A 26,071-nucleotide genomic window follows, 5' to 3' on the forward strand; every position below is an offset into this window, starting at 1 on the left:
CCTCCCCTTTCCCCCTCCCCTTTCCCCCCTCCCCTTTCCCACCCCCCCCTTTCCCCCTCCCCTCCCCTTTCCCCCCTCCCCTTTCCCCCTTCCCTTCCTCCCCCTCCCCCCCCCAGTCGCGCTCTCTCTTCCCCCCAGTCGCGCTCTCTCTTCCCCCCAGTCGCGCTCTCTCTTCCCCCCAGTCGCGCTCTCTCTTCCCCCCAGTCGCGCTCTCTCTTCCCCCCAGTCGCGCTCTCTCTTCCCCCCAGTCGCGCTCTCTCTTCCCCCCAGTCGCGCTCTCTCTTCCCCCCAGTCGCGCTCTCTCTTCCCCCCAGTCGCGCTCTCTCTTCCCCCCAGTCGCGCTCTCTCTTCCCCCCAGTCGCGCTCTCTCTTCCCCCCAGTCGCGCTCTCTCTTCCCCCCAGTCGCGCTCTCTCTTCCCCCCAGTCGCGCTCTCTCTTCCCCCCAGTCGCGCTCTCTCTTCCCCCCAGTCGCGCTCTCTCTTCCCCCCAGTCGCGCTCTCTCTTCCCCCCAGTCGCGCTCTCTCTTCCCCCCAGTCGCGCTCTCTCTTCCCCCCCAGTCGCGCTCTCTCTCTTCCCCCCAGTCGCGCTCTCTCTCTTCCCCCCAGTCGCGCTCTCTCTCTTCCCCCCAGTCGCGCTCTCTCTCTTCCCCCCAGTCGCGCTCTCTCTCTTCCCCCCAGTCGCGCTCTCTCTCTTCCCCCCAGTCGCGCTCTCTCTCTTCCCCCCAGTCGCGCTCTCTCTCTTCCCCCCAGTCGCGCTCTCTCTCTTCCCCCCCAGTCGCGCTCTCTCTCTTCCCCCCAGTCGCGCTCTCTCTCTTCCCCCCAGTCGCGCTCTCTCTCTTCCCCCCAGTCGCGCTCTCTCTCTTCCCCCCAGTCGCGCTCTCTCTCTTCCCCCCAGTCGCGCTCTCTCTCTTCCCCCCAGTCGCGCTCTCTCTCTTCCCCCCCAGTCGCGCTCTTTCTCTTCCCCCCAGTCGCGCTCTCTCTCTTCCCCCCAGTCGCGCTCTCTCTCTTCCCCCCAGTCGCGCTCTCTCTCTTCCCCCCAGTCGCGCTCTCTCTCTTCCCCCCCAGTCGCGCTCTTTCTCTTCCCCCCAGTCGCGCTCTCTCTCTTCCCCCCAGTCGCTCTCTCTCTCTTCCCCCCAGTCGCGCTCTCTCTCTTCCCCCCAGTCGCGCTCTCTCTCTTCCCCCCAGTCGCGCTCTCTCTCTTCCCCCCAGTCGCGCTCTCTCTCTTCCCCCCAGTCGCGCTCTCTCTCTTCCCCCCAGTCGCGCTCTCTCTCTTCCCCCCAGTCGCGCTCTCTCTCTTCCCCCCAGTCGCGCTCTCTCTCTTCCCCCCAGTCGCGCTCTCTCTCTTCCCCCCAGTCGCGCTCTCTCTCTTCCCCCCAGTCGCGCTCTCTCTCTTCCCCCCAGTCGCGCTCTCTCTCTTCCCCCCAGTCGCGCTCTCTCTCTTTCCCCCCAGTCGCGCTCTCTCTCTTTCCCCCCAGTCGCTCTCTCTCTTTCCCCCCAGTCGCTCTCTCTCTTTCCCCCCAGTCGCTCTCTCTCTTCCCCCCAGTCGCTCTCTCTCTTCCCCCCAGTCGCTCTCTCTCTTCCCCCCAGTCGCTCTCTCTCTTCCCCCCAGTCGCTCTCTCTCTTCCCCCCAGTCGCTCTCTCTCTTCCCCCCAGTCGCTCTCTCTCTTCCCCCCAGTCGCTCTCTCTCTTCCCCCCAGTCGCTCTCTCTCTTCCCCCCAGTCGCTCTCTCTCTTCCCCCCAGTCGCTCTCTCTCTTCCCCCCAGTCGCTCTCTCTCTTCCCCCCAGTCGCTCTCTCTCTTCCCCCCAGTCGCTCTCTCTCTTCCCCCCAGTCGCTCTCTCTCTTCCCCCCAGTCGCTCTCTCTCTTCCCCCCAGTCGCTCTCTCTCTTCCCCCCAGTCGCTCTCTCTCTTCCCCCCAGTCGCTCTCTCTCTTCCCCCCCAGTCGCTCTCTCTCTTCCCCCCCAGTCGCTCTCTCTCTTCCCCCCCAGTCGCTCTCTCTCTTCCCCCCCAGTCGCTCTCTCTCTTCCCCCCAGTCGCTCTCTCTCTTCCCCCCAGTCGCTCTCTCTCTTCCCCCCAGTCGCTCTCTCTCTTCCCCCCAGTCGCTCTCTCTCTTCCCCCCAGTCGCTCTCTCTCTTCCCCCCAGTCGCTCTCTCTCTTCCCCCCAGTCGCTCTCTCTCTTCCCCCCAGTCGCTCTCTCTCTTCCCCCCAGTCGCTCTCTCTCTTCCCCCCAGTCGCTCTCTCTCTTCCCCCCAGTCGCTCTCTCTCTTCCCCCCAGTCGCTCTCTCTCTTCCCCCCAGTCGCTCTCTCTCTTCCCCCCAGTCGCTCTCTCTCTTCCCCCCAGTCGCGCTCTCTCTTCCCCCCAGTCGCTCTCTCTCTTCCCCCCAGTCGCTCTCTCTCTTCCCCCCCAGTCGCTCTCTCTCTTCCCCCCAGTCGCTCTCTCTCTTCCCCCCAGTCGCTCTCTCTCTTCCCCCCCAGTCGCTCTCTCTCTTCCCCCCCAGTCGCTCTCTCTCTTCCCCCCCAGTCGCTCTCTCTCTTCCCCCCAGTCGCTCTCTCTCTTCCCCCCGTCGCTCTCTCTCTTCCCCCCAGTCGCTCTCTCTCTTCCCCCCCAGTCGCTCTCTCTCTTCCCCCCCGTCGCGCTCTCTCTTCCCCCCCGTCGCTCTCTCTCTTCCCCCCAGTCGCTCTCTCTCTTCCCCCCCAGTCGCTCTCTCTCTTCCCCCCCAGTCGCTCTCTCTCTTCCCCCCCAGTCGCTCTCTCTCTTCCCCCCCAGTCGCTCTCTCTCTTCCCCCCAGTCGCTCTCTTCCCCCCATCCGCTCTCTCTCTTTCCCCCCCCCCCCCCCAGTCGCTCTCTCTCTTCCTCCTGTCGCTCTCTCTCTTCCCCCCCAGTCGCTGTCTCTCTCTCTCTTCCAACAACAACATGCCCTCAAAAGACCCTCGGCACTGCCGGGCACTTCAGCTAGTGGTTTATATATAATATATGTATTAGTGGTATTTGCAGATGTGAAACAATTTATAGTTTATCTGTACATGTGTGTAGACGTGTATATGGAGTATATATATATTGTACATAGGATTATGCAGATGGGATGCTTTAAAGTGTATGTAGAATCACTTAAGCTGGTAAGAAGTTTTTATATTCAGTTACATTTCTCATACTGTGGATAAAATAGGAAAGGAACTAACTAAATCGGGGGATGGCTCCCTTTTAAGAGATTTTTTTATGCGTGACCTTCTAATCTTGTGTCTATAAAACTTCCTCTCAAATCTTGCAGATCGTTCTGATGCATGTTAATGCACAGTTGCAAAGTCTAGTTGATAAAACTGAAACTTAAATTTATTTCATGGCCCCGATTATAAGCCAACTGGGTCAAATTTGCAAATGGTTTAATTCCAAACACAATATTGTAGTGAATTCTTTTGTCACCCAAGTGAGCCACCCATAGTGGTTTTCTTAAAAGGTTTACTAACTCTACTACAGTACTATGAGGTGAAGGATTCTCCCCTGAGGTGTCTTTGTCTGTGGGCTGTGGTTGTTGAGAACGATTTAGAGGAAAGAGAAATGGGACAATAATTAGGATGGCACCAAGAGGCTGGATAGTAGCAGGTGACAGGAAACACAATGCAGCTTGATGTAGTAAAGCTGTGCGTGATTGTGCATTTTTCAGAGGTTCATGAAGGGATACAAGTAATAGTCAGAAACCTTGTTCACAAACACAACATTGTTTAAGTTAGCATTATTCCTCAATCCAGCCTGTAACAGGTGAAACTTGCAACACTGTACCAGAAATCGGAACTGTAATCAGTTTGTCATAGAATCATAGAAATTTACAGCACAGAAGGAGGCCATTCGGCCCATTAGTCTGTGCCTGCCGACAGAGCTATCCACCCTAATCCCCCTTTCCAGCACTTGGTCCGTAGCCTTGTAGGTTATGGCACTTCAAGTGCATATCCAAGTACTTTTTAAATGTGATGAGGATCTCTGCCTCTATCACCCTTTCAGGCAGAGTTCCAGACCCCCACCACCCTCCTGGGTGAAAACATTTCTCCTCAAATCCCCTCTAAACTTCCGACCAATTACTTTAAATCTATGCCCCCTTTTTATTGACCCTTCTGCTAAGGGAAATAGTTCCTTCCTATCCACTCTATCTAGGTCCCTCATAATTTTATACACCTCAATTAGGTCTCTCCTCAGCCACCTCTGTTCCAAAGAAAACAATCCGAGCCTCTCCAACGATAGTAAAATACTGCAGATGCTGGAAATCCGAAATAACAACAGAAAATGCTGGAAAAACTCAGCAGGCCAGGCAACATCCGTGGAGAGAAATTTAGAGTCCGTCGACTCTAATTTCTCTCCATGGATGTTGCCTGGCCTGCTGAGTTTTTCCAGCATTTTCTGTTGTTATTTCCGAGCCTCTCCAATCTTTCCTCATAGCTAAAATTCTCCAGTCCAGGCAACATCCTCGTAAATCTCCTCTCTACCCTCTCTAGCGCAATCACATCTTTCCTGTAATGTGGTGACCAGAACTGCACGCAGTACTGTTGCTGAGGCCTAACTAGCATTTTATACAGTTCAAGCATAACCTCCCTGCTCTTATATTCTAAGCCTCGGCTAATAAAGGCAAGTATCCCGTATGCCTTCTTAACCACCTTATCTACCTGACCTGCTGCCTTCAGGGATCTGTGGACATGCACTCCAAGGTCCCTCTGTTCCTCTGCACTTATCAGTGTCCTACCATTTATTGTGTATTCCCTTGCCTTGTTAGCCCTCCCCAAATGCATTACCTCGCACTTGTTTGGATTGAATTCCATTTGGCACTGTTCTGCCCACCTGACCAGTCCATTGATATCTTCCTGCAGTCATAGAGTCATAACAGCACAGAAGGAGGCCATTTGGCCCAGTCGGCATCTTTCTTCTTCATTATCCAATGCACGGCCAATTTTTGTATCATCTGCAAACTTCTTAATCATACCCCCTACATTCAAGTCTAAATCATTGACATATATCACAAAAAGCAAGGGACCTAGTACTGAGCCCTGCGGAACCCCACTGGAAACAACCTTCCAGTCACAAAAACACCCATCGACCATAACACTTTGCTTCCTACTTCTGAGCCAATTTTGGATCCAACTTGCCACTTTCCCTTGGATCCCATGGGCTTTTACTTTTGTGACCAGTCTGCCATGTGGGACCTTATCAAAAGCCTTGCTAAAATCCATATACACTACATCAAACGCACTACCCTCATCTACCCTCCTTGTTACCTCCTCAAAAAATTCTATCAAGCTAGTGAGACACGACCTCCCCTTTACAAATCCATGCTGACTATCCTTGATTAATCCGTGTCTTTCTAAATGAAGATTTATCCTGTCCCTCAGAACTTTTTCCAATAATTTTCCCACCACCAAGGTTAGGCTGACTGGCCTGTAATTACTCGGTCTATCCCTTTCTCCCTTTTTAAACAATGGTACCACATTAGCAGTCCTTTGGCACCACAATTGTAGCCAGAAAGGATTGGAAAATGATGGTCAGAGCCTCTGCTATTTCCTCTGTTATTTCTCTTAACTGTTTGGGGTACATTTCATCCGGACCTGGGGATTTAATCCACTTTCAAAGATGCTAATCTGCTTAATACTTCCTGTCGCACTATGTTTATTTCATCTAATATTTCACGCTCCTCCTCCCTGATTGCAATGTCTGCATCGTCTGTCTCTTTTGTTAACACAGTCGCAAAGTATTCATTAAGGACCATACCCATGTCTTCTGCCTCCACACATAGATTACCTTCATGGTCTCTAATAGACCCTACTCTTTCTTTACTTATCCTCTTGCTCTTAATGTATTTATAAAACATCTTTGGGTTTTCCTTGATTTTACCTGCCAATATTTTTTCATGCCCTCTCTTTGCTTTCCTAATTTCCTTTTTAATTTCATCCCTGCACTTTCTATACTTCTCCTAGGTTTTCTATGGTATTGAGCACTCGGTAACTGTCATAAGCCTCCCTTTTTTTCTTTATCCTACCCTGTATGCCCCTTGACATCCAGGGGGCTCCAGATTTGTTAGCTCCACCCTTTTTTAAGGGAACATACTTGTGCTGAGCCCTCACTATCTCCTCATAGAATGCCTCCCACTGCTCTCAGATTGACTTACCTTCAAGCCCACTGCTTCCAGTCCACTTTGGCTGAATCATATCTCAGCTTAGTAAAATTGGCTTTTCCCTGGTTGAGAACTTTTATTCCTGGTCTATCTTTATCCTTTTCCATAACTACCCTAAATCTAACTGAATTATGATCACTACCCCAAAATGCTTTCCCACTGATGCCCCTCCCACCTGCCCAGCTTCATTCCCTAAAATTAATTCCAGAACTGCCCCCTCCCTTGTTGGGCTTGCCACGTACTGGCTAAAAAAGTTCCCCTGAATGCATTTTAAACTGCTTATGTACTGTGACTGGATTTAAAGAGCCACAAAATAAAAATGAGACAAAAATACCTAATTTTTGTCAGATTTCCTTTATGCCTTTCCATTGGTACTGATGATCCCTAAGGTCCTAATGAACAAGGAAAGTCTCAGGGTCATGGATTTCAGATCCATTATTTCTTTTGGTGGTTGGGGCTAATTCTTTGACATTGTAGAATTGTCAAAGAGCCTCAGGAATGATAGCATCAACCCTAACCAGCTGGCAGCTCGTCTATTGAGAGGAGCCTCCTGACTTCTGTAACCTAAACCACACATGGTCTTAAACAATTCTTCCATTCCAATTAGTGGTTTTGGGTCTGCTGCTCGCCTCTGCTGACGTCTGTCAGCCAGCTGCATTTATGGGGCCCATCCAACCTACTTTCATTCTCTCATTATTTGATGCTGGATTTCGTGCTACCAACTACTGCCTAAGAAGGAGAATGACTGCTTCAAGGGCCAAGGCCTCACCCCGTTTTGATGATGACTCCCTCCATACTCTTGTGGAGGGAGTCAGAGGGCGCAAAGAGGTACTCTTCCCATCCTCTGGACGGAGGAAGCCTCCACAGCAAAGCAAAGCAGCCTGGCTGCAAATTGCTCAGGAGGTCAGCTCCAAATCGTTGTGCACTCGATCCTGGGTGCAGTGCAGGAAAAGGTTTAATGACCTGGTACGCTCAGGAAAAGTAAGTATAACCTCACACTTGCCCTCAATCTGCTCCCCATCTCCTCTCATCACCAGCACTCTGCATTGTCAACCTACTGCTGCACATCCCACTTTACCCTTGCACCCTTAACCATCCCTCTCTCTCTATGTACACAATCACTTCACTATTCGACTATGCTGCCCTCACACTCGCTATCACTGTTATGCAATGCCAACAACTAACAACGCACAGGGAGGGCCCTTGGTATTGGCACCTCAATCCATCTTTGTCTCCTTCTAAGCATCTATGCTATGGATTCTCTACACTCACTCCATCATTCTCACTCACACTCCACTTGTGTCCCTCATTGCAGGAAAAGAGAGCCCACAATAAGAGGGAGAGGGCTCGGACAGGAGGAGGGCCACTTTCCATTTCCAATCTGACCAATGCTGAGGAGGCGGCACTCGAAATCATCGGAGGTGATGAGGATCTGGAAGTGGGAGATGGTCAGATGGGCGCAGCAAAGCAAGCTGGTGACAGAATAGATTTGCATCTCATTTACATTGCATGAGTGACTGATATGGCATCTGATGCTCAAACAGATTGACTTATGATCATCTGCACAATTCGATGTGCATGCTACATTAATATCACATGTCTAACCCATGCCTTTACTCCCCCACAGGACCATCAACAGTCCTGCTCCCCACTGTCCAGGAGGAAGAGCCTGAGCCTGAAGACTCCTCAGAGGAACCTGCAACCTCTGATGGAGCAGCGTCAGCAGAATTAAGCGGACCCAGCACCAGCGCAGATACGCACACCTCGGTGGGATCTTCGCGAGATAGAGTAGTGATGTCACCTGGTGTATCACAGCTCACAAGTGAGCATCAGCAGATGGTGGAGACAGGGACAGCAGTGGAGCGTCCTCGTCGGAGGCCGCAAGACGCTCCCAGCTCTGCTCAGCTGCAATTGGACCCTGTGACTCTGGGGCCATCCAGAAAGAGAGCGGTGCTGGAACTCCAGGAACAAGTGCAGGAGTCTCTGGCAGGGTTTGCATCCAGGGTTACTGCGAGTGTGAAGACGATGGAGGAGTTCATGTCTAGCATGAGCAGTGCCTTTGTGGAGGCAATGGGGCATGAACGCACCACCACGGAAAGGATGGCTACCTCCGTGGAAAGGATGGCTACGGTCATGGAGGAAATGAGTCGCCAGAGTCAGGAAAACATGGTGAATGTTCAGAATAGATTGACATCTCTGGAGGAGCGATGGGCAGTTATTGAGCAGAGAAACCAGAGCTTCATGGAAGTCCTTTTGAGGAGGACTGCCATTGCAGATACGGGTCCTCCTGGGCCCCCTGATGTGCAGCAAGGTGCTTCCAGCCACTTGCTAACACTGAAGTGGGGCTGGCTCATGAGAGGGATGTTGGTGGCAGGCAACAAGGAAGTGCGGGCTCCTCTCCAAGCGCTCACACTCCCATGCCACTGCGTAGCCCTCGGTCAGAGCCCCACCAGAGTCCTCACCCAACTGAGATGGGCGTCTCAGCCCCTGCACAGCTACAGGAGGAGCAGACTGTTGCCAAGCCCTCACAGGCTCGCAAACCCAGAGGACGCCCGCCAAAGATGTCGAAGCAGGAGCAGCATGAAAGTGAGCAAGGTGCCTCCACATCAGCTGAACCACAGGTGAAGCACCACGTAGAAACATGCGTAAGAGGAAGATAAAGCACATTTAGTCACAAGGGTAGTCACTTGGGTGTTCTGTTCTGTTGTATTTTGTTTTCTTTAATATTTGGCTTTGTTATCCTTTTGTGCATGTATTAAACAGAAGTGATGGCAAACAGTTGAAGGTTTGGCCTATGTGTTCTGGGAAATGGAAGTTGCACATTGAGGGCTCAGGGCGACTTGCATTTGTAATGATGGCGATGTGAGTGATAGGAACCCACAGGTTCTTGTACATTGTGTATGGTGTGATAAGGTGCCAGCCACATGTGTTTGATTCGTCTACCTAAGCGAATCTGGCAAAGATTAGTGCATCCCTTGCATCATGGGCAGCAATGTGCTCGCGTGTTGCTGGAGTTGGCTCATCCGCCTCTGTAAGGCCTTCCTCCTCCTTCTCCTCATGTGAGGAGACTATGCGCTGAGCCACTTGTTCCTCAGGCAGCTGCAGCCACGATGCTGTGCGATGTTGTGCAGCGCACAGCAGACAACGATGATTCTGGAGACCCTGGCTGCTGAGTACTGTAGGGCGCCACTTGATCTGTCAAGGCATCTAAATCGCATTTTGAGCAAGCTGATGGTTTGCTTGATGATGGATCTGGTTGAAATGTGGCTGGCATTGTAGCGCTTCCCTGCATTGTTCGATGGCCTCCTCAACGGCGTCATTAGCCACGTCTTCAGAGGATAGCCCTTGTCTCCAAGTAGCCATCTGGAAAGTTGTCTTGGCAGATTGAAGCACGGAGGCATACTAGACTGCCGCAGGATGAACGAGTCATGGAAACTGCCAGGGTACTTTGCGCAAACATGCATAATGTCCTTCCTGTGGTTACACACCAGCTAGACTTTAAGGGAGTGGGAGCCCTTGCGATTGACAAAAACAACTGGGTTGTGTTGGGGTGCCCTAATGGCCACATGTGTGCAGTCTACGACGACCTGCACCCTTGGCAAGCCTGCCATATTTGCAAAGCCAACCGCACGCACGGTTACACTTGCTTGATCCGTGGAGAAGTGGATGTAGTTGTGTGCCTTTGCAAAGAGGGCATTGGTAACCTGCGTGATGCAAGTGTGTGCGGCCGACTGGGAGATGCTGCTGATGTCTGCTGATGATCCCTGGAAGGACCCTGAAGCAAAAAATTGAGGGCGGTGGTGACTGACAGCCACTGGTAAGGGGTGTCCACCCACTCCGTTGGGCTCCAGGTGTTGGTACAGAATTGCGCAGATGTCAGCGACTACCTCTCGCGAAAGTCTCAGCCTCCTTTGGCACTGCTGCTCAGTCATGTTGAGGAAGGTCATCCTCGGCCTGTAAACCCTTTGTTGGGGGTATCTCATGCGGTAACGTGCAGCCCTGCGCTGACGCCCTCTGCCCTTTTCAGCATCAGGTGGATGATGAGGTTGGCGCTTCTGTTGTTGCTGCTGTTGTGCCTGGTTCTGCTGCTGCCGCGGCTGCTCTTCCTCCGAATCTGAGGACCAGGATGACAGGGCATAAATGGTTCCCATGCTGCTGGTAGATATCTCAGTTGAGGAAGCACGTTGAGGAAGCGCTCAGTCATTGTGGGGAGAGGGTTTTCCCAGACGGTCACAGTGGAGATGGATCTCAGCTTCACCACTTACAAGATCAGTAGACCTGCAAAAAGATTTCCAAGACCTGAAAAAACAAAGTTCTGTCATCTGTAAGTGAGCCTTGTTGAGAGCTTCGTTTTTATGCTGCAGCTGTCAAGAAGTCAGCCACTTGGTGAACCCGGCACAATCCACTGGCGTGGTTTGGGAACGGCGTGGAACACGCACAAAATGTGGAAAAATCAAAAACCGCTGTGAAAATAGGCCTCTTCTGCCGCTTGGTAGCGGGAGCAATCAGGAGTCTGGGAGCCCGCATTTGGGAAAGTTGCGCGGAGGCGGGTTGACGGCGGGATTGGACCCCGCTGTCAGTGTTTGCGATTTTACCCTCTTACCCGCTTCCAAACCCGCCCTCTGAGCGCCGGCAAAATCGTGGCCCTTATCTTCATATGGCATGATGCTAGTGTAGGGTTCTCAAAATTCCCACATTCCCCAGAAGTTATGGATAAAGGGACCCTGTATGGACAAGTTATTAAAAAGGGTACCCAAAATGGCTTCTGCAACCTCGTGACCAAAAGTACAGGATTTTAAAAGCAAGGCCCTGCAAAAAGACAGGCACTTTTCAAAACCTGAAACGAAACCTAAAATGCATGAATCTGTGAAAGACTTTGTGAAGCCAGACAGCTAGGTAAACACAGAATATGCATTCATTCACCTTGGAACAGATCAAGTCAGAATGGGCCTAATCGAGGCCATTAAGTTTCTGCATATATAATCGGTAACAGCTCACAGTAGCCATCAAGCTAGGATAAGGACATTTAAATTTCATAAATAACAAACAGCCAGGATATCGGAGCCATTAAACCAGGAGACAACCACCCCAAAAGCTGTTAAAGTAAATGGCTGTAATCATTTTGGATGAGCCAGCCAAAAGTTAGACAAAGGACTGACCTGATTTGGCGCGCAGATAAGGGATGAAGAACCGGGTATAATTGTAGGCCCACCGGTAGCCAAGCTCTCTCTCTTGCCTCTCTGGCTTGCTTCTCGACTCTCGTGGCGGGCTCTCTTCTTGCTCCCCGCGCCGCTCAACACCAAGGATGCCCATTACTACACTGAGGGCTGAACGCGGGAGGAGAACGAGACCCGATTCGAAAAGACACAGGACATACGGGGCCACAAACGGGCAGACGAGACGAGACGAAGAAAACGGTAAACCGGTAAAGGCAGAGAAGGGCAGCGGAAAGATGCGTTGGGGGACAAAAGGCCTAGTTATAAGCTGGCGTTTGATGAATAAGTTGGTGTTTGAAGCATGGATAGCAATGTCAATGAAGAATAAGTTGGTGTTCAAAGCATAGGTAGTACAATATAAACCGCCAACCGAGCCCCAACCGTTATAAAACCCGATGGCGACCAAACCGCCCGAGGAAGAAGACCCATCGCGACTCAACGAAGACGTTAACTGAGGAAAAGGAGGGTGCTTCGCACAAACAACTTCATCGCCGTGCCCTGTGACCATGTGGCGATGACGTACCCCAAAGGACAGCAAGAGCGGACCCCAAAACTCTCAACTGTTAAAAAGTCAACAGGTTTCGAATTGGTGAGCATGAATCCCTGGCCCCTCATAGCTTAATCTCGTTAGGAAAAGGGGGTGGGATAAGGATAAGGGGATTTTAATGTGTTTGTTCCCTCGATGTGCCGTGTGTTCCCCATTCCCAAATAAGTGTATTATTTTTATATGCCTGTAATTATCTTAGTAATTCTCAGTATTGTGATCTTGTTTTGCCTTTAATAAAAATTACGGTTTTCTTGCACCGAACCACTTGTCTACTCGTTTTTCTGTATTGCCGCCTGTACCTAAGTCTGGTGTCTAGAACCCAGGGGGTGTGGGAGCGATTCGAACCGCTCAGACAGTCCGGGGCAGAGCTGACTGGGCACACGCCAAAACCGCCTACACTAGCGTAGTGCTGTGCCAAATATTCTTTATAGAAACATAGAAGATAGGAGCAGGAGTAGGCCATTCGAGCCTGCTCCGCCATTCAATGCGATCATGGCTGATCATCCAAATTCAGTACCCGGTCCCTGCTTTCTCCCCATACCCCTTGATCCCTTTAGCCTTAAGAAATGTATCCAACTCCTTCTTGAATATATTTAATGTATTGGCCTCTACTGCCTTCTGTGGTAGAGAATTCCACAGGTTCACCACTCTCTGGGTGAAGAAATTCCTCCTCATTTCTGTCCTAAATGGCCTACCCCTTATCCTTAGATTGTGACCCCTGGTTCTGGACTCCCCGACCATCGGGAACATCCTTCCTGCATCTAGTCTGTCCAGTCCTGTCAGAATTTTATAAGTTTCAATGAGATCCTCATTGAAACTTATAAAATTCTGACAGGACTGGATGCATGTATGCATGTGTAAGTGATTCTGTGTTATACATGATTAGAGTACCTGTAAAAGATAAGGCATTAAGAGACAGAAACGACTAGAAGAATTATAGGAAATACTGTGCCAGAGACATGCAATAATTTTTTTTTACAACTGACTGATACTGTTCTGTTTTAGGCAAAGGTTTTGCGTTTATTGGCCAACGTATATCTAGAGTGGGACATCAAGCAACACCAGGACAGAGCTCTCAACGCTGTCATTCTGGCGAATGAAGTAAGGCATATTTTTTTTATTCGTTCACGGGACCTGGGCGTCGCTGGCAAGGCCAGCATTTATTGCCATCCCTAATTGCCCTTGAGAAGGTGGTGGTGAGCTGCCTTCTTTAACCGCTGCAGTCCATGTGGTGAAGGTATTATGCAGTTCTGTAGGCATACATACCATGTGTTATGCCAGTTTGGCTGGCACAACATTCTATATGATTACAATCGTGGCTTACTGTCACTGTTTATCCTCCTTAGCTTCTTCACTGCTTTGACACTGTTGCAAACATCTTCCTCCTTGAATGTCTCTCTTTCACAGTCCACCCCATGATTACACTCCTACTTGTCTCATTGTGTGCATTATGGGGTAAATTTTCATTTTTGGTGCACAAAGCCTATATCACCTCCAGCAGCTGCTCTTCCTGTGCCTAGATGGTCATCTTTTCTACAACCCAGAGCTCCACCCTTGGCCCATTCCTCCTCTTCATTTATATGCTATCCATTGCTGACATCATCTGGAAACTTGGGTTCAATTGCCACTTGTGTGCCAACAAAATTCAGTTCTACATCTCTGCCTCATCCATTGACCCAATGCTGTGGTCACTTTCTCCAACTGGCTGTTCAGCATCAAGAGCTGGATAAGCTAAAACTTCCTCCTGCTAAATGTTGCCAAAAATAAAGCCTTTCTCTTCAGTTACTGCAGTATGTATGCATCACTGACCTCAATGTCATTATCCTCCCCAGCTACCATCAGGCTAGGTCCAAAAGGGTAGAACTTCGGTGTCTTGTTTAACCTGGAACTCAGCTTCCTCCCCTATATCTAAACTATAAGCAAAGTTACTTTTTTTTCACCTCCATGCCATTGCCAACCTCCACTCCCACCGTACCCCATTGTTGCCATAACTCTTATCCATGTCTTTATTACTTTGAGGCTTAATTTTTTTTCGAATGTTCTCCTTGATGGCCTCCCAGCCTTCACAAGGACAACTCATTCAAAACACTCAAGGGACGAGGTTGCAAAGCACGAGGCATAGGTACTCTGGGAGGGAACTTAGGATGCATAGCCTACAACCTCACTCATACCAAATTCCACACCCCTATTGCCCTTATCTTTCCCAAGCTCTATTGGCTCCCTGAGCCCATTGAATTAACGTAAGATCCTCCTCTTGACCTTCACTACATGACCTCACCCCACTCAACCTCAGCAATCTTCCCCAAGTCGAATGTTCCTTCATGTACCTTTCATTCCAGCCTACTCCTTCTTCCCTGCTTCCATTGTTTCATCGTTGGTGGCCTTTCCTTCAGCCATTATGCCTCTGCAAACTCTCACCCAGTACCCCTGCCTTATCACCACACACTCTGCCTTCCAAAGCCCCCAAAAGACCTTTCTCTTCGACTATGCTTTCAGCCCCCCAACCCTCTCTTTCCCTTTGCATTTCCCTTACCTACTACTGCTGCCTGCCACATTGTAAAGTGGTTTGAGATGGCTCTCTGCACATGAGGAACACTATAGTAATGCAAGTTGTTGGTTGTATATTTCACTATTCTAGTCCTGTCTCAACTGGGGATTTTTTTTGAGTACTTCTCTGTTAGCCTGTGAGGGAGGGAGAGGAGCTGAACATAGGAAGAGGGGGAAGAGCCAAACATAGGGAGAGTGCCAGTTACTCTGCAAGGGCTACATAAAAGCCTGTTTTAAACACTCAAGGGGAATGGGTTGCAAAGCACAAGGTATAGTAGGTACTCTGGGAGGCAACTTGGGATACAGAGAGCATCATTGTTCGGGGTGGGAGAAGTGAGGTACAGGTACTCCAGTATGGGAAATAGCAAAAACAATGTTGCTGGGTGGGAGAGTATGAAAGGGAGGAACTGAAAGAAATCAGTATTTGTAGGGAAATGGTGTTAGGGAAATTGATGGGATTGAAGGCCGATAAATCCCCAGGGCCTGATAATCTACATCCTAGGGTACTTAAGGAAGTGGCCCGAGATGGAGATGGCTGCCGTCCTTGCGGGCTCCGTGCGTACCAGGCAGCTAAGTGTCCTTTGCTGATTGGTGCGCTCGGCTCATTAAGAAAAAAGCATTTCACTGACTGGATTTCACTTGTTGTATTTGGTTATGTGACAAATAAAAATTGAAATTGAAATTGAAATAGTAGATGCATTGCTGATCATCTTCCAACATTCGATGGAATCTGGAACAGTACCCATGGATTGGAGGGCAGCTAATGTTACCCCACTATTCAAAAAAGGTGGTAGAGAGAAAACGGGGCATTACAGACCGGTAAGCCTGACATCGGTAGTGGGGAAAATGCTAGAGTCCATTATAAAAGATGTAATAGCAGAGCACTTGGAAAACAGTGACAGGATCAGACAAAGTCAACATGGATTTACAAAAGGTAAACCGTGCTTGACTAATCTACTGAAATTTTTTGAGGCTGTAACTGGTAAAATATATAAGGGAAAACCAGTGGATGTGGTGTATTTGGACTTTCAGAAGGCTTTCGATAAGGTCCCGCATAAGAGATTAGCATGTAAAGTTAAGGCACATGGGATTGGGGGCAAGGTATTGACTTGGATAGAGAACTGGTTGGCAGACAGAAAGCAGAGAGTTGGAATAAACGGGTCTTTTTTCGAGGGGCAGGCAGTGACTAGTGGGGTACCGCAGGGATCGGTCCTTGGACCCCGGCTATTCACAATATATATTAATGATCTAGACGAGGGAACTAGATATAATATCTCCAAATTTGCAGATGACACAAAGCTGGGTGGGCGTGTGTGCTGTGAGGAGGATGCCGAGAAACTCCAGGATGATTTGGACAGGTTGGGTGATTGGGCAAAAGCATGGCAGATGCAATATAACGTGGATAAATGTGAGGTTATCCACTTTGGTGGCAAAAACAGGAAGGCAGATTATTATCTGAATGGCAATAGATTGGGAGAAGGGGAAGTGCAACGAGACCTGGGTGTCCTTGTGCACCAGTCGCTGAAAGTAAGCATGCAGGTGCAGCAGGCGGTTAAGAAGGCAAATGGCATGTTGGCCTTCGTAGCGAGAGGGTTTGAGTACAGGAGCAAGGATGTCTTGCTGCAGTTGTACAGGGCCTTGGTGAGACCACACCTTGAGTATTGTGTGCAGTTTTGGTCGCCTTATCTGAGGAAGGATGTTCTTGCCATGGAAGGAGTTCAGCGAAGATTCACCAGGCTGATACCTGGGATGGTAAGAATGACGTATGAGGCGAGATTGGGTCGATTGGGCTTATACTCGCTGGAGTTTAGAAGAATGAGAGGGGATCTCATTGAAACGTATAAAATTCTGACAGGACTGGACAGACTAGATGCAGGAAGGATGTTCCCGATGGTCGGGGAGTTCAGAACCAGGGGTCACAGTCTAAGGCAGTAGAGGCCAATACATTAAATATATTCAAGAAGGAGTTGGATATATTTCATAAGGCTAAAGGGATCAAGGGGTATGGGGAGAAAGCAGGGACTGGGTACTGAATTTGGATGATCAGCCATGATCGCATTGAATGGCAGAGCAGGCTCGAGGGGCCGAATAGCCTACTCCTGCTCCTATCTTCTATGTTTCTATGAATTAGAACACAAGAAAAGCATTTTAAATAAAAATTTGTGATGAACAGTTCTAGTTACTTAATCCAACAGGAGAACCCCCATCCAGCTGGATTATTCTTGAAGATTAAAATCCTTTTGAACTGTGTTTGTCCCGATGAAGCTGTTTCTGTAGGTAAGAAGTAGAGTTTGAAACGAGTTCAGCATGGACCAGAATGAGTTACAATGCATCATTATAAAAAAACAAGTTCCATGGCACCTTGATGTTGAAACAAACACTAGTATTAGAGTAATGAAGCTACTCAAATGTCAGGAATATTTTTATTATTGTAATATATTAACCTTTTATTTGGCCCAAAAAACATGCTGGGTCCTCTTAAGTAGGTCAGTTAATTTCTTGTTAGCATTATGGCTGAAAATGTGGAAGAATCCGCTTCCAGCCTCTGTGGTGTCATTTCGCATGGCATCAGAACTCTGCAGTCTACCTTGGCGAGTGTGCCCACCTCCAGGGATGATGCAGCCAGGCCCTCACAAAGGGAGTGAGTGTCACCAGTCTTTACAGCTTTGGTAGATGCACAAATGACTGACATGCAGAATCTGATGAAATTTCTTGATGGGCTTTACAGTACCTCATATAATTGTGCCATGAAAGTGGGCGGGCTTCCCAATGTGATCAGATGGGAAACCTGCAAATCAAATTTTAATGAGGCCAAGGAGTAAAATTAGCCTGGGCTTGAAATCTGGGCCAGCAAGTATATTTTGCACCTGCCCCGCCCCCTGCCCACCTGAAACCTGCTGAGAATTAAAATCAACCCCATTGTTTTGTTGAATTTTAAATGCCATGTTGATATTCTGCTGCAGTGCTGGGAAGGAATGATGTTGCACAGTGCCATTTCTTATAATTACCATTATTACTGATCCTCAGAATCCAAGGTTAAATCCTTATGCTGTAATTTTTTTGTATAGAAATATTGGGGAGTCTGTGTGGTCATCTGTAGTGTGCCTGTAAAATTAAAATGTCATTGCTGATGCTTGCCATGTTATGTTAAAGCTTGTTGGTCATTACAGTTTTTGCAGTGATGCTATTGCTACTGGTGGGAGAGTAATAAACAGCATTCCTTGGCAATATATTAACACTACACAGTGATCCAATGTGTCAGCTGTGTTTAAGTAGTTCAAGTACAAACCAGAGCGGGACAAATATCCTTGCGGGGAGGTTTGCTAGCACTGTTCAGGGGGGTTTAAACTAAAATGGCAGGGGGTTGGGAACCTGAGCAGGGAGACAGAGGAAAGGAAAACAAGGATAAAAGCAAAAGATAGGAAGGAGAAAAACAATAGTGGCAGTCAGAGAAATCAATGGTTTAAATCAAACGTGGCCACAGTAAATAATAATTCTAATAGGTCTAAGAGCATTAAAAAAACAAGCCTGAAGGCTTTGTGTCTTAATGCGAGGAGCATTTGTAATAAGGTGGATGAATTGGCTGCGCAAATAGAGGTAAACGAATATGATTTGGTTGGGATTACGGAAACGTGGCTCAAGGATGGCCAAGACTGGGAACTCAACATCCAGGGGTATTCGATATTCAGGAAAGATAGGCAAAAAGGAAAGGGAGGTGGGGTAGCATTACTGGTTAAAGAAGGGATTAATACAATTGTAATGAAGGATATTAGCTCTGATGATGTGGAATCTGTATGGGTAGAATTGAGAAATACTAAGGGGAAAAAAACATTAGTGGGAGTGGTATATAGACCTCCAAACAGTAAGGCGGAGGTTGGGGATGGCATTAAAAGGGAAATTAAAGAAGCGTGCAATAAGGGCACAGCAGTCATCATGGGTGTCATTAATCTACATATAGATTGGGCCAACCAAATTAGTAACAATACTGTGGAGGTGGAATTCCTGGAGTGTTTACGGGATGGTTTCCTGGACCAATATGTCGAGGAACCAACCAGAGATCAGGCCATCTTAGACTGGGCATTATGTAACGAGAAAGGATTAATTAGCAATCTTGTTGTACGAGGCCCCTTGGGTCGGAGTGATCATAATATGATCGAATTCTTCATTTAAGATGGAGAATGAAGTAGTTGACTCAGAGACAAGGGTCCTCAATTTAAATAAAGGAAACTACGATGGTCTGAGGAGCGAGTTGGGTAGGATTGATTGGGGAATGGCACTCAAAGGGTTGACGGTGGATAGGCAATGGCAAACATTCAAAGACCGAATGGATGAGCTACAGAAATTGTTCATCCCAGTTTGGCATAAAAATAAAACAAAAAAGGTGACTCAACTGTGGCTAACAAGGGAAATTAGGGATACCATAAGATCCAAGGAGAGGACATATAAATTGGCCAGAAAAAGCAATAATCCTGAGGATTAGGAGCAGTTTAGGAGTCAACAAAGGAGGACAAAGGGATTAATTAAGAAAGGGAAAATAGAATATGAGAGTAAGCTTGCAGGGAACATAAAAACTGACTCAAAGCTTTTATAGATATGTGAAGAGAAAAAGATTGGTGAAGTCAAGCGTAGGTCCCTTGCAGTCAGAATCAGGGGAATTTCTAATGGGAAACAAGGAAATGGCAGACCAACTAAATACATACTTTGGTTCTGTCTTCACAAAGGAGGACACAAATAACCTCCCAGAGATGCCGGGGAACATAGGGTCTGATGAAAGGGAGGAACTGAAAGAAATCAGTATTTGTAGGGAAATGGTGTTAGGAAAATTGATGGGACTGAAGGCCGATAAATCCCCAGGGCCTGATGGTCTACATCCCAGGGTACTTAAGGAAGTGGCCCTAGAGATAGTAGATGCATTGCTGGTCATCTTCCAGAACTCGATAGACTCTGGAACGGTACCCATGGATCGGAGGGTAGCTAATGTTACCCCACTATTCAAAAAAGGTGGTAGAGAAAAAGCGGGGAATTATAGACCGGTAAGCCTGACATCGGTAGTGGGGAAAATGCTAGCGTCTATTATAAAAGATGTAATAGCAGAGCACTTGGAAAGCAGTGACAGGATCGGACAAAGTCAACATGGATTTACAAAAGGTAAATCATGCTTGACTAATCTACTGGAATTTTTTGAGGATGTAACTGGTAAAATAGATACGGGAGAACCAGTGGATGTGGCGTATTTGGACTTTCAGAAGGCTTTCGATAAGGCCCCACATAAGAGATTAGCTGCAAAATTAAGGCACATGGGATTGGGGGCAACGTATTGACTTGGATAGAGAACTGGTTGGCGGACAGAAAGCAAAGAGTTGGAATAAACGGGTCGTTTTCCGAGTGGCAGGCAGTGACTAGTGGGGTACCGCAAGGATCGGTCCTAGGACCCCAGCTGTTCACAATATATATTAATGATCTGGATGAGGGAATTGGATGTAATATCTCCAAATTTGCAGACAACACAAAGCTGGGTGGGAGGGTAAGCTGTGAGGAGGATGTCGTGAAACTCCAGTACGATTTGGACAGGTTGGGTGATTGGGCAGAAACATGGCAAATGCACGATAATGTGGATAAATGTGAGGTTAATCACTTTGGTGGCAAAAACAGGAAGGCAGATTATTATTTGAATGGCAATAGATTGGGAGAAGGGGAAGTGCAAAGAGACCTGGGTGTTATTGTGCACCAGTTGCTGAAGGTAAGCATGCAGGCGCAGCTGGCGGTTAAGAAGGCAAATGGTATGTTGGCCTTCGTAGCAAGAGGGTTCGAGTACAGGAACAAGGATGTCTTGCTACAGTTGTACAGGACCTTGGTGAGACCACGCCTTGAGTATTGTGTGCAGTTTTGGTCACCTTACCTGAGGAAGGACGTTCTTGCCATGGAGGGAGTGCAGCGAAGATTCACCAGGCTGATACCTGGGATGGCAGGAATGACGTATGAGGAGAGATTGTGTCGATTGGGCTTATACTCACTGGAGTTTAGAAGATTGAGAGGGGATCTCATCGAAACCTATAAAATTCTGTCAGGTCTGGACAGACTAGATGCAGGAAGGATGTTTCGGATGGCCGGGGAGTCCAGAACCAGGGGTCACAGTCTAAGGATAAGGGGTAAGCCATTTAGGACTGAAATGAGGAGGAATTTCTTCACCCAGAGAGTGGTGAACCTGTGGAATTCTCTGCCACAGAGGGCGGTGGAGGCCAGTTCATTAAATATATTCAAGAAAGAGTTGGATATATTTCTTGAGGCTAAAGGGATCAAGGGATATGGGGAGAAAGCAGGGACAGGGTACTGAATTTGGATGATCAGCCATGATCTCATTGAATGGCGGAGCAGGCTCGAGGGGCCGAATGGCCTACTCCTGCTCCTATCCTCTATGTTTCTATGTTTGAGTATTTTGAGTCAGTTTACAAAATCTGACATTTTCTGATTCTGTTTTTGTCTTTTTATTGTTTGCCAATTTGGTTTATTTTAGCAGTCAGAGATCTCCTTGGAAAAGTATCACTTGATGTTTGTCTTGAAGCTGCAAAACTACTAATGGAACATGACCGGTCAGTGAAATCCCCTTATTGTAATCTGTACCTTATTTAAAAATCAGGCAGTAGATTTTTGTTTTTACTATCTGGGCATTGAGCATCAGGTGGATTCTGTAAGGGATGTGTGATCCTTGCTGCCACATTTTTCTTTCTGCGCTCCACTCAAGTGATGCTTAACACTTGGGCGCTAAAGCTGAAAATCAACCCGTCTATGTCTGTCTGCATTTCCTGTCCAGAAACCTTAAGTCCAGTTGACACTTTTTATTGTGTTTACAGGTTTGTGGGAAATTTTCCCATTGCAAATTCTTATGTCCACACTCCCCATTCATTGTTCCTATGTCAATTTCAGTTTGTTGGTGAACCAATTGAATCACTCGGAATCTGTTTCCAATCATTTTCATCTGACATTTTCCCCAGATAAGCAAAATAAAACATACATTCAAAATATATACATCAAAAATTATGATTACATTTACCTTTGTATCTTTTAATACTTTCATTTAAGATTTTCCTTCACATTGGGTTTGTGCCCCTCTGCCGCACTTTCTCTGTGGCCCAGATTCTCCTGAATATTTGCGCTATAGGGTAATGGCGCAGCTACTGCATTCGCCATTATTCTTGCGCAGAAGTTCCAGGAAATTATGGTATGAGTGAGTTTTGCTAGTTTTAATCTCACACCAAATTTCCTGGGCCATTTGTGTCCCCCTTTTGAGAACCTTGCTGAAATAGTAAAAGTTAGTTATAATAGCTCCACCCCTCATTGAAAACATTGATTCACATTAGTTTTTTGGTCACTTGCAGGCATGCTGATGAACCTGGCTGTGTCTATTTAGATTATAAGCAAATTCAGGGTTTAGTGATTTTCCAGGATATCATGTGTACTGGATTGTGATAACTACAAGGAGTGCTTATTGCTGAAAACATGAATGTAAAGCTGACTTACTAACTAACGCCATGGCTTTCAACAGAGATGCATTGTCCTTTGAATTTCTGACAACTCTGTCCAAGCAGTTTGAAACCTGTCATGACATTGGGAAGGTTTTGTTGATGCATCTTATACAACTGCTGCAGGGAGGCAAGGAGCTCCTTGCCAAGCAGAAAATAGAAGACATTATTGCAGGTAGGAAATTGTCAAGAGGATTAGGGAATCTTATTATGGTAATATATTAATCACTGTTCAGGTACATGCTTTTCACTGTCCTTTTCTCCCTTGGAGAGCACTTGTCACCATTGGGCTGATTTTCAAAATTAGTCCGATTGATATGATTTTGGAATATACCGTCAGAAAACAGTACAAATTCCATTTTAGTTATCTCACTGTTGAATTTAGACACCGCATTATTTTCCAACAGACTTTAGACATAAACAGGGTGATTTTCCATTAAGAGTGTAGGGGCAGCTCGTGCAGTGCATTTCGTATCACAGGCACAGGAAGGGACTCTGCCAGAATTTTTCAGTGTCCTCTCATTTAAATAATTAGGCCATGTGCTGGTAGCATGGAGGCTGTGGGGGTGGAGTGGAGGGGGTGGTGGAAGGAGATCTGGGATACCAGAGTAAAAGAGCAGCTGCTGTACCTTAGAGGGGCACTTGCATTTCCTGATCATTATGAGGGAACCCTTTGGACTATCTTACACATTTTTACCTATGATACACCAGCCAAGGAAAAATTTCAGTCATATTGATTAGAGCTATAAAAGATGTACCAACGCATACTTACATGTTGTTCTTGCACTTGTTCTGGGAGACACAGTGGGAAGTGGCAAAATTTAAGACTTTTTGCTCAAATTCAGAGGAAACTTTTTTACTGATTCACCGCTTGAAAAAATCTTGCCATTAATAAACACAAAGCCATCAAACTCTTTAAATGTTTGTTTCCTTTGTTCTTTACCAAAAATATGTGTATGTGTGTTGATTGAGTCTTCATTGATTAGAGCCATTATAGCTGTCTTGCCCTTTTATCCTCTTCAAAATAAAGTGTCCTGCAGTTGTTTTCACTTCTTGCGGTGCTCCTTCAGTCAACCCATTTTTCTTTCAAGTTAGTTTGTACGTTGCCTTTTTCTAATATTTTGGATAATGAATTGGATTCAGGCAAAGGCATAAACTAAAGAGCAAATTGGAAAGGATTATTTTTATTGAGGAACCAAGGTGAAGGGCCAACGCATATAGCGCAGGACAACACCAAGGCCGGAATTTTGCCGACTTGGACGGGTCCAGTGCGGGCGGTCGGCGTGGCGGGTCATGACCCCACTGCCGGCTCCATCCCACTGCTGCAAATTACTTTCCTTTAATAGGGCCTATTAAGCCTGCCCTGCGCGTTACCCGACCCAATTAAATGGTGCGGGTCTGGTGACATTATCGATGATGTGTTTTCAGCCGGGATCTTTGAATGCCAATGTAACATAGTGCTGTCAGTGCACTACAGCATTGGAGTGCTGCAAACACTGACAATGACTGCACAGAGACAGAAGGCTGCACCCAGGTTCTCCGATAAGCATATGGAGGGAGTCAGAGCACGCATGGAGGTCCTCTTCCCTTCCAGTGGGCGGAAGAACCTCCCCAGGAGACCAAAAGAGCCTGGTTGGAGATTGTAGAGGAGGTCACCAGCAGGGATGTGGTCAGGCGGACCTGGGTGCAGTGCCACAAACGTTTCAATGATCTCATTAGATCAGGAAACATGAGTGCAAAGCCACACTCACCTTCATCCTGCTGTGCCTCTCAACACATCCGCATCACTCTGCCTTCCCAACCCTACCCCGGCACATCCTTACTCACATCAACGTACCTTGCACGTCCACCCATCCCTCTATCACTGAGTGCAGTTTGAACAGAGTGCTGCGAGTTGGGTGAGTCAGGGAGTTAGGTGAGGAGTGGAAGGAGGAGCTCCCTTGCTTCGCCTTTGTTTTTCCTAACTTTTCACCCTGTAGGAATTGGTTCTTACTTTACACCAAGGAAAGAATCCAAGAGCGGGAGCAGTCAAACAACAACAACTGCGAAACCGCTAAAGTGACATCACAACCAGGGAAGGAGCTGATTGGTAAGCAGAACCTGGTAAGTATTTCTACAGTCCAGTCGTTCAAGTAAAAGTAAGGTCTCGTGTTTAAAGAGAAGTAAGGTCCCTAATGTATTTAATATTCTTTAATTTAAAGGAATTAAAGGGAGTAAATTAAGGGTAGGACATGGCAGGGCAGCTCGGCTGCGTGGAGTGCTCCTCCTGTGCTATGAGGTAAGTCAGGGACACTTTAGGTGTCCAGGGTGAACACATGTGCAGGAAGTGTTTCCAGCTGCAGCTACTCGAAATCCGCGTTTCGGAGCTGGAGCCACTGTGGAGCATCCGCGAAGCTGAGCTCTTCGTGGATAGCACGTTTAACGAGGTGGTCACACTGCAGGTGAAGAGTGCACAGGCAGACAGGAAATGGGTGACCGCCAGGCAGCGTAAAAGAACTAGGAAGGTAGTGCAGGAGTCCCCTGGGTTCATCTCCCTCTCCCACTGATGGGGGAGATGGTTTCTCGGGAATGCAGCAAGAGCCAAGTCCGTGGCACTATGAGTGGCTCAGCTGCACAGGAGGGGAGGAAAAAGAGTGGGAGAGCAATAGTGATAGGGGATTCTATTGTAAGGGGAACAGATAGACGTTTCTGTGGCCGCAGACGTGACTCCAGGATGGTATGTTGCCTCCCTGGTGCCAGGGTCAAGGATGTCACTGAACGGCTGCAGGGCATTCTGAAGGGGGAGGGCGAACAGTCAGAGGTCGTGGTTCACATTGGTACCAACGACATCGTTAGAAAGAGGGATGAGGTCCTGCAACAAGAATTTAGGGAGCTGGGTAGCAGATTAAAAAGCAGGACGTCAAAGGTTGTAATCTCTGGATTACTCCTGGTGCCACGTGCTAGTGAGTATAGGAATAGGAGGATAGAGCAGATGAATGCGTGGCTAAAGAGTTGGTGCAGGAGGGAGGGCTTTAGTTTCCTGGATCACTGGGTCTGCTTCTGGGGAAGGTGGGACCTGTACAAGTCGGACGGGCTGCACCTGAACCGGAACGGGACCAACATCCTTGCGGGGAGGTTTGCTAGTGCTGTTGGGGGGGGTTTAAACTAACTTGGCAGGGGAATGGGATACATAAAAACATAGAAGATAGGAGCAGGAGTAGGCCATTCGGCCCCTCGAGCCTGCTCCACCATTCAATGAGATCATGGCTGATCATCCAAGCTCAGTACCCCGCACCTGCATTCTCCCCATATCCCTTGATACCTTTAGCTCTAAGAAATATATCTAACTCCTTCTTGAATATATTTAAAGACTTGGCCTCAACCGCCTTCTGTGGTAGAGAATTCCACAGGTTCACCACTCTCTGGGTGAAGAAATTCTTCCTCATCTCTGTCCTAAATGGCTTACCCCTTATCCTTAGACTGTGACCCCTGGTTCTGGACTCTCCGACCATCGGGAACATTCTACCTGCATCTAGTTTGTCCAGACCTGCCAGAATTTTATAAGTTTCGATGAGATCCCCTCTCATTCTTCTAAACTCCAGCGAGTATAAACCCAATCGACTCAATCTCTCCTCATACATCATTCCTGCCATCCCAGGGATCAGCCTTGTGAATCTTCGCTGAACTCCTTCCATGGCAAGAACATCCTTCCTCAGATAAGGCGACCAAAACTGCACACAGTACTCAAGGTGTGGTCTCACCAAGGCCCTGTACAACTGCAGCAGGACATCCTTACTCCTGTACTCAAACCCTTTCGCTATGAAGGCCAACATACCATTTGCCTTCTTAACTGCCTGCTGCACCTGCATGCTTACCTGCAGCGACTGGTGCACAAGGACACCCAGGTCTCGTTGCATTTCCCCTTTTCCCAATCTATTGCCATTCAGATAATAATCTGCCTTCCTGTTTTTGACACCAAAGTGGATAACCTCGCATTTATCCACATTATATTGCATCTGCCATGCTTCTGCCCAATCACCCAACCTGTCCAAATCATACTGGAGTTCCTCGGCATCCTCCTCACAGCACACACGCCCACCCAGCTTTGTGTCG

At 47.8% G+C, this 26,071-nt stretch overlaps 1 protein-coding gene across 1 annotated transcript in view; it reads left to right on the forward strand.

Annotated features, from left to right (window-relative positions):
- tex11 (testis expressed 11) overlaps positions 1 to 26,071 on the forward strand; it is a 300,617-nt gene that overhangs the window by 73,728 nt on the left and 200,818 nt on the right. The window contains exons 10-13 of the mRNA XM_085992186.1: positions 12,918 to 13,013; positions 16,655 to 16,736; positions 20,974 to 21,049; positions 22,003 to 22,154. Of these exons, the coding sequence (XP_085848312.1) occupies positions 12,918 to 13,013; positions 16,655 to 16,736; positions 20,974 to 21,049; positions 22,003 to 22,154 (406 nt within the window). The remainder of the gene's footprint in view (positions 1 to 12,917; positions 13,014 to 16,654; positions 16,737 to 20,973; positions 21,050 to 22,002; positions 22,155 to 26,071) is intronic.

The sequence above is a fragment of the Somniosus microcephalus genome, chromosome 1 (genome assembly GCF_052327205.1).
Source record: "Somniosus microcephalus isolate GS21.2 chromosome 1, FLI_Smic_1.0, whole genome shotgun sequence".
NCBI lineage: Eukaryota > Metazoa > Chordata > Chondrichthyes > Squaliformes > Somniosidae > Somniosus > Somniosus microcephalus.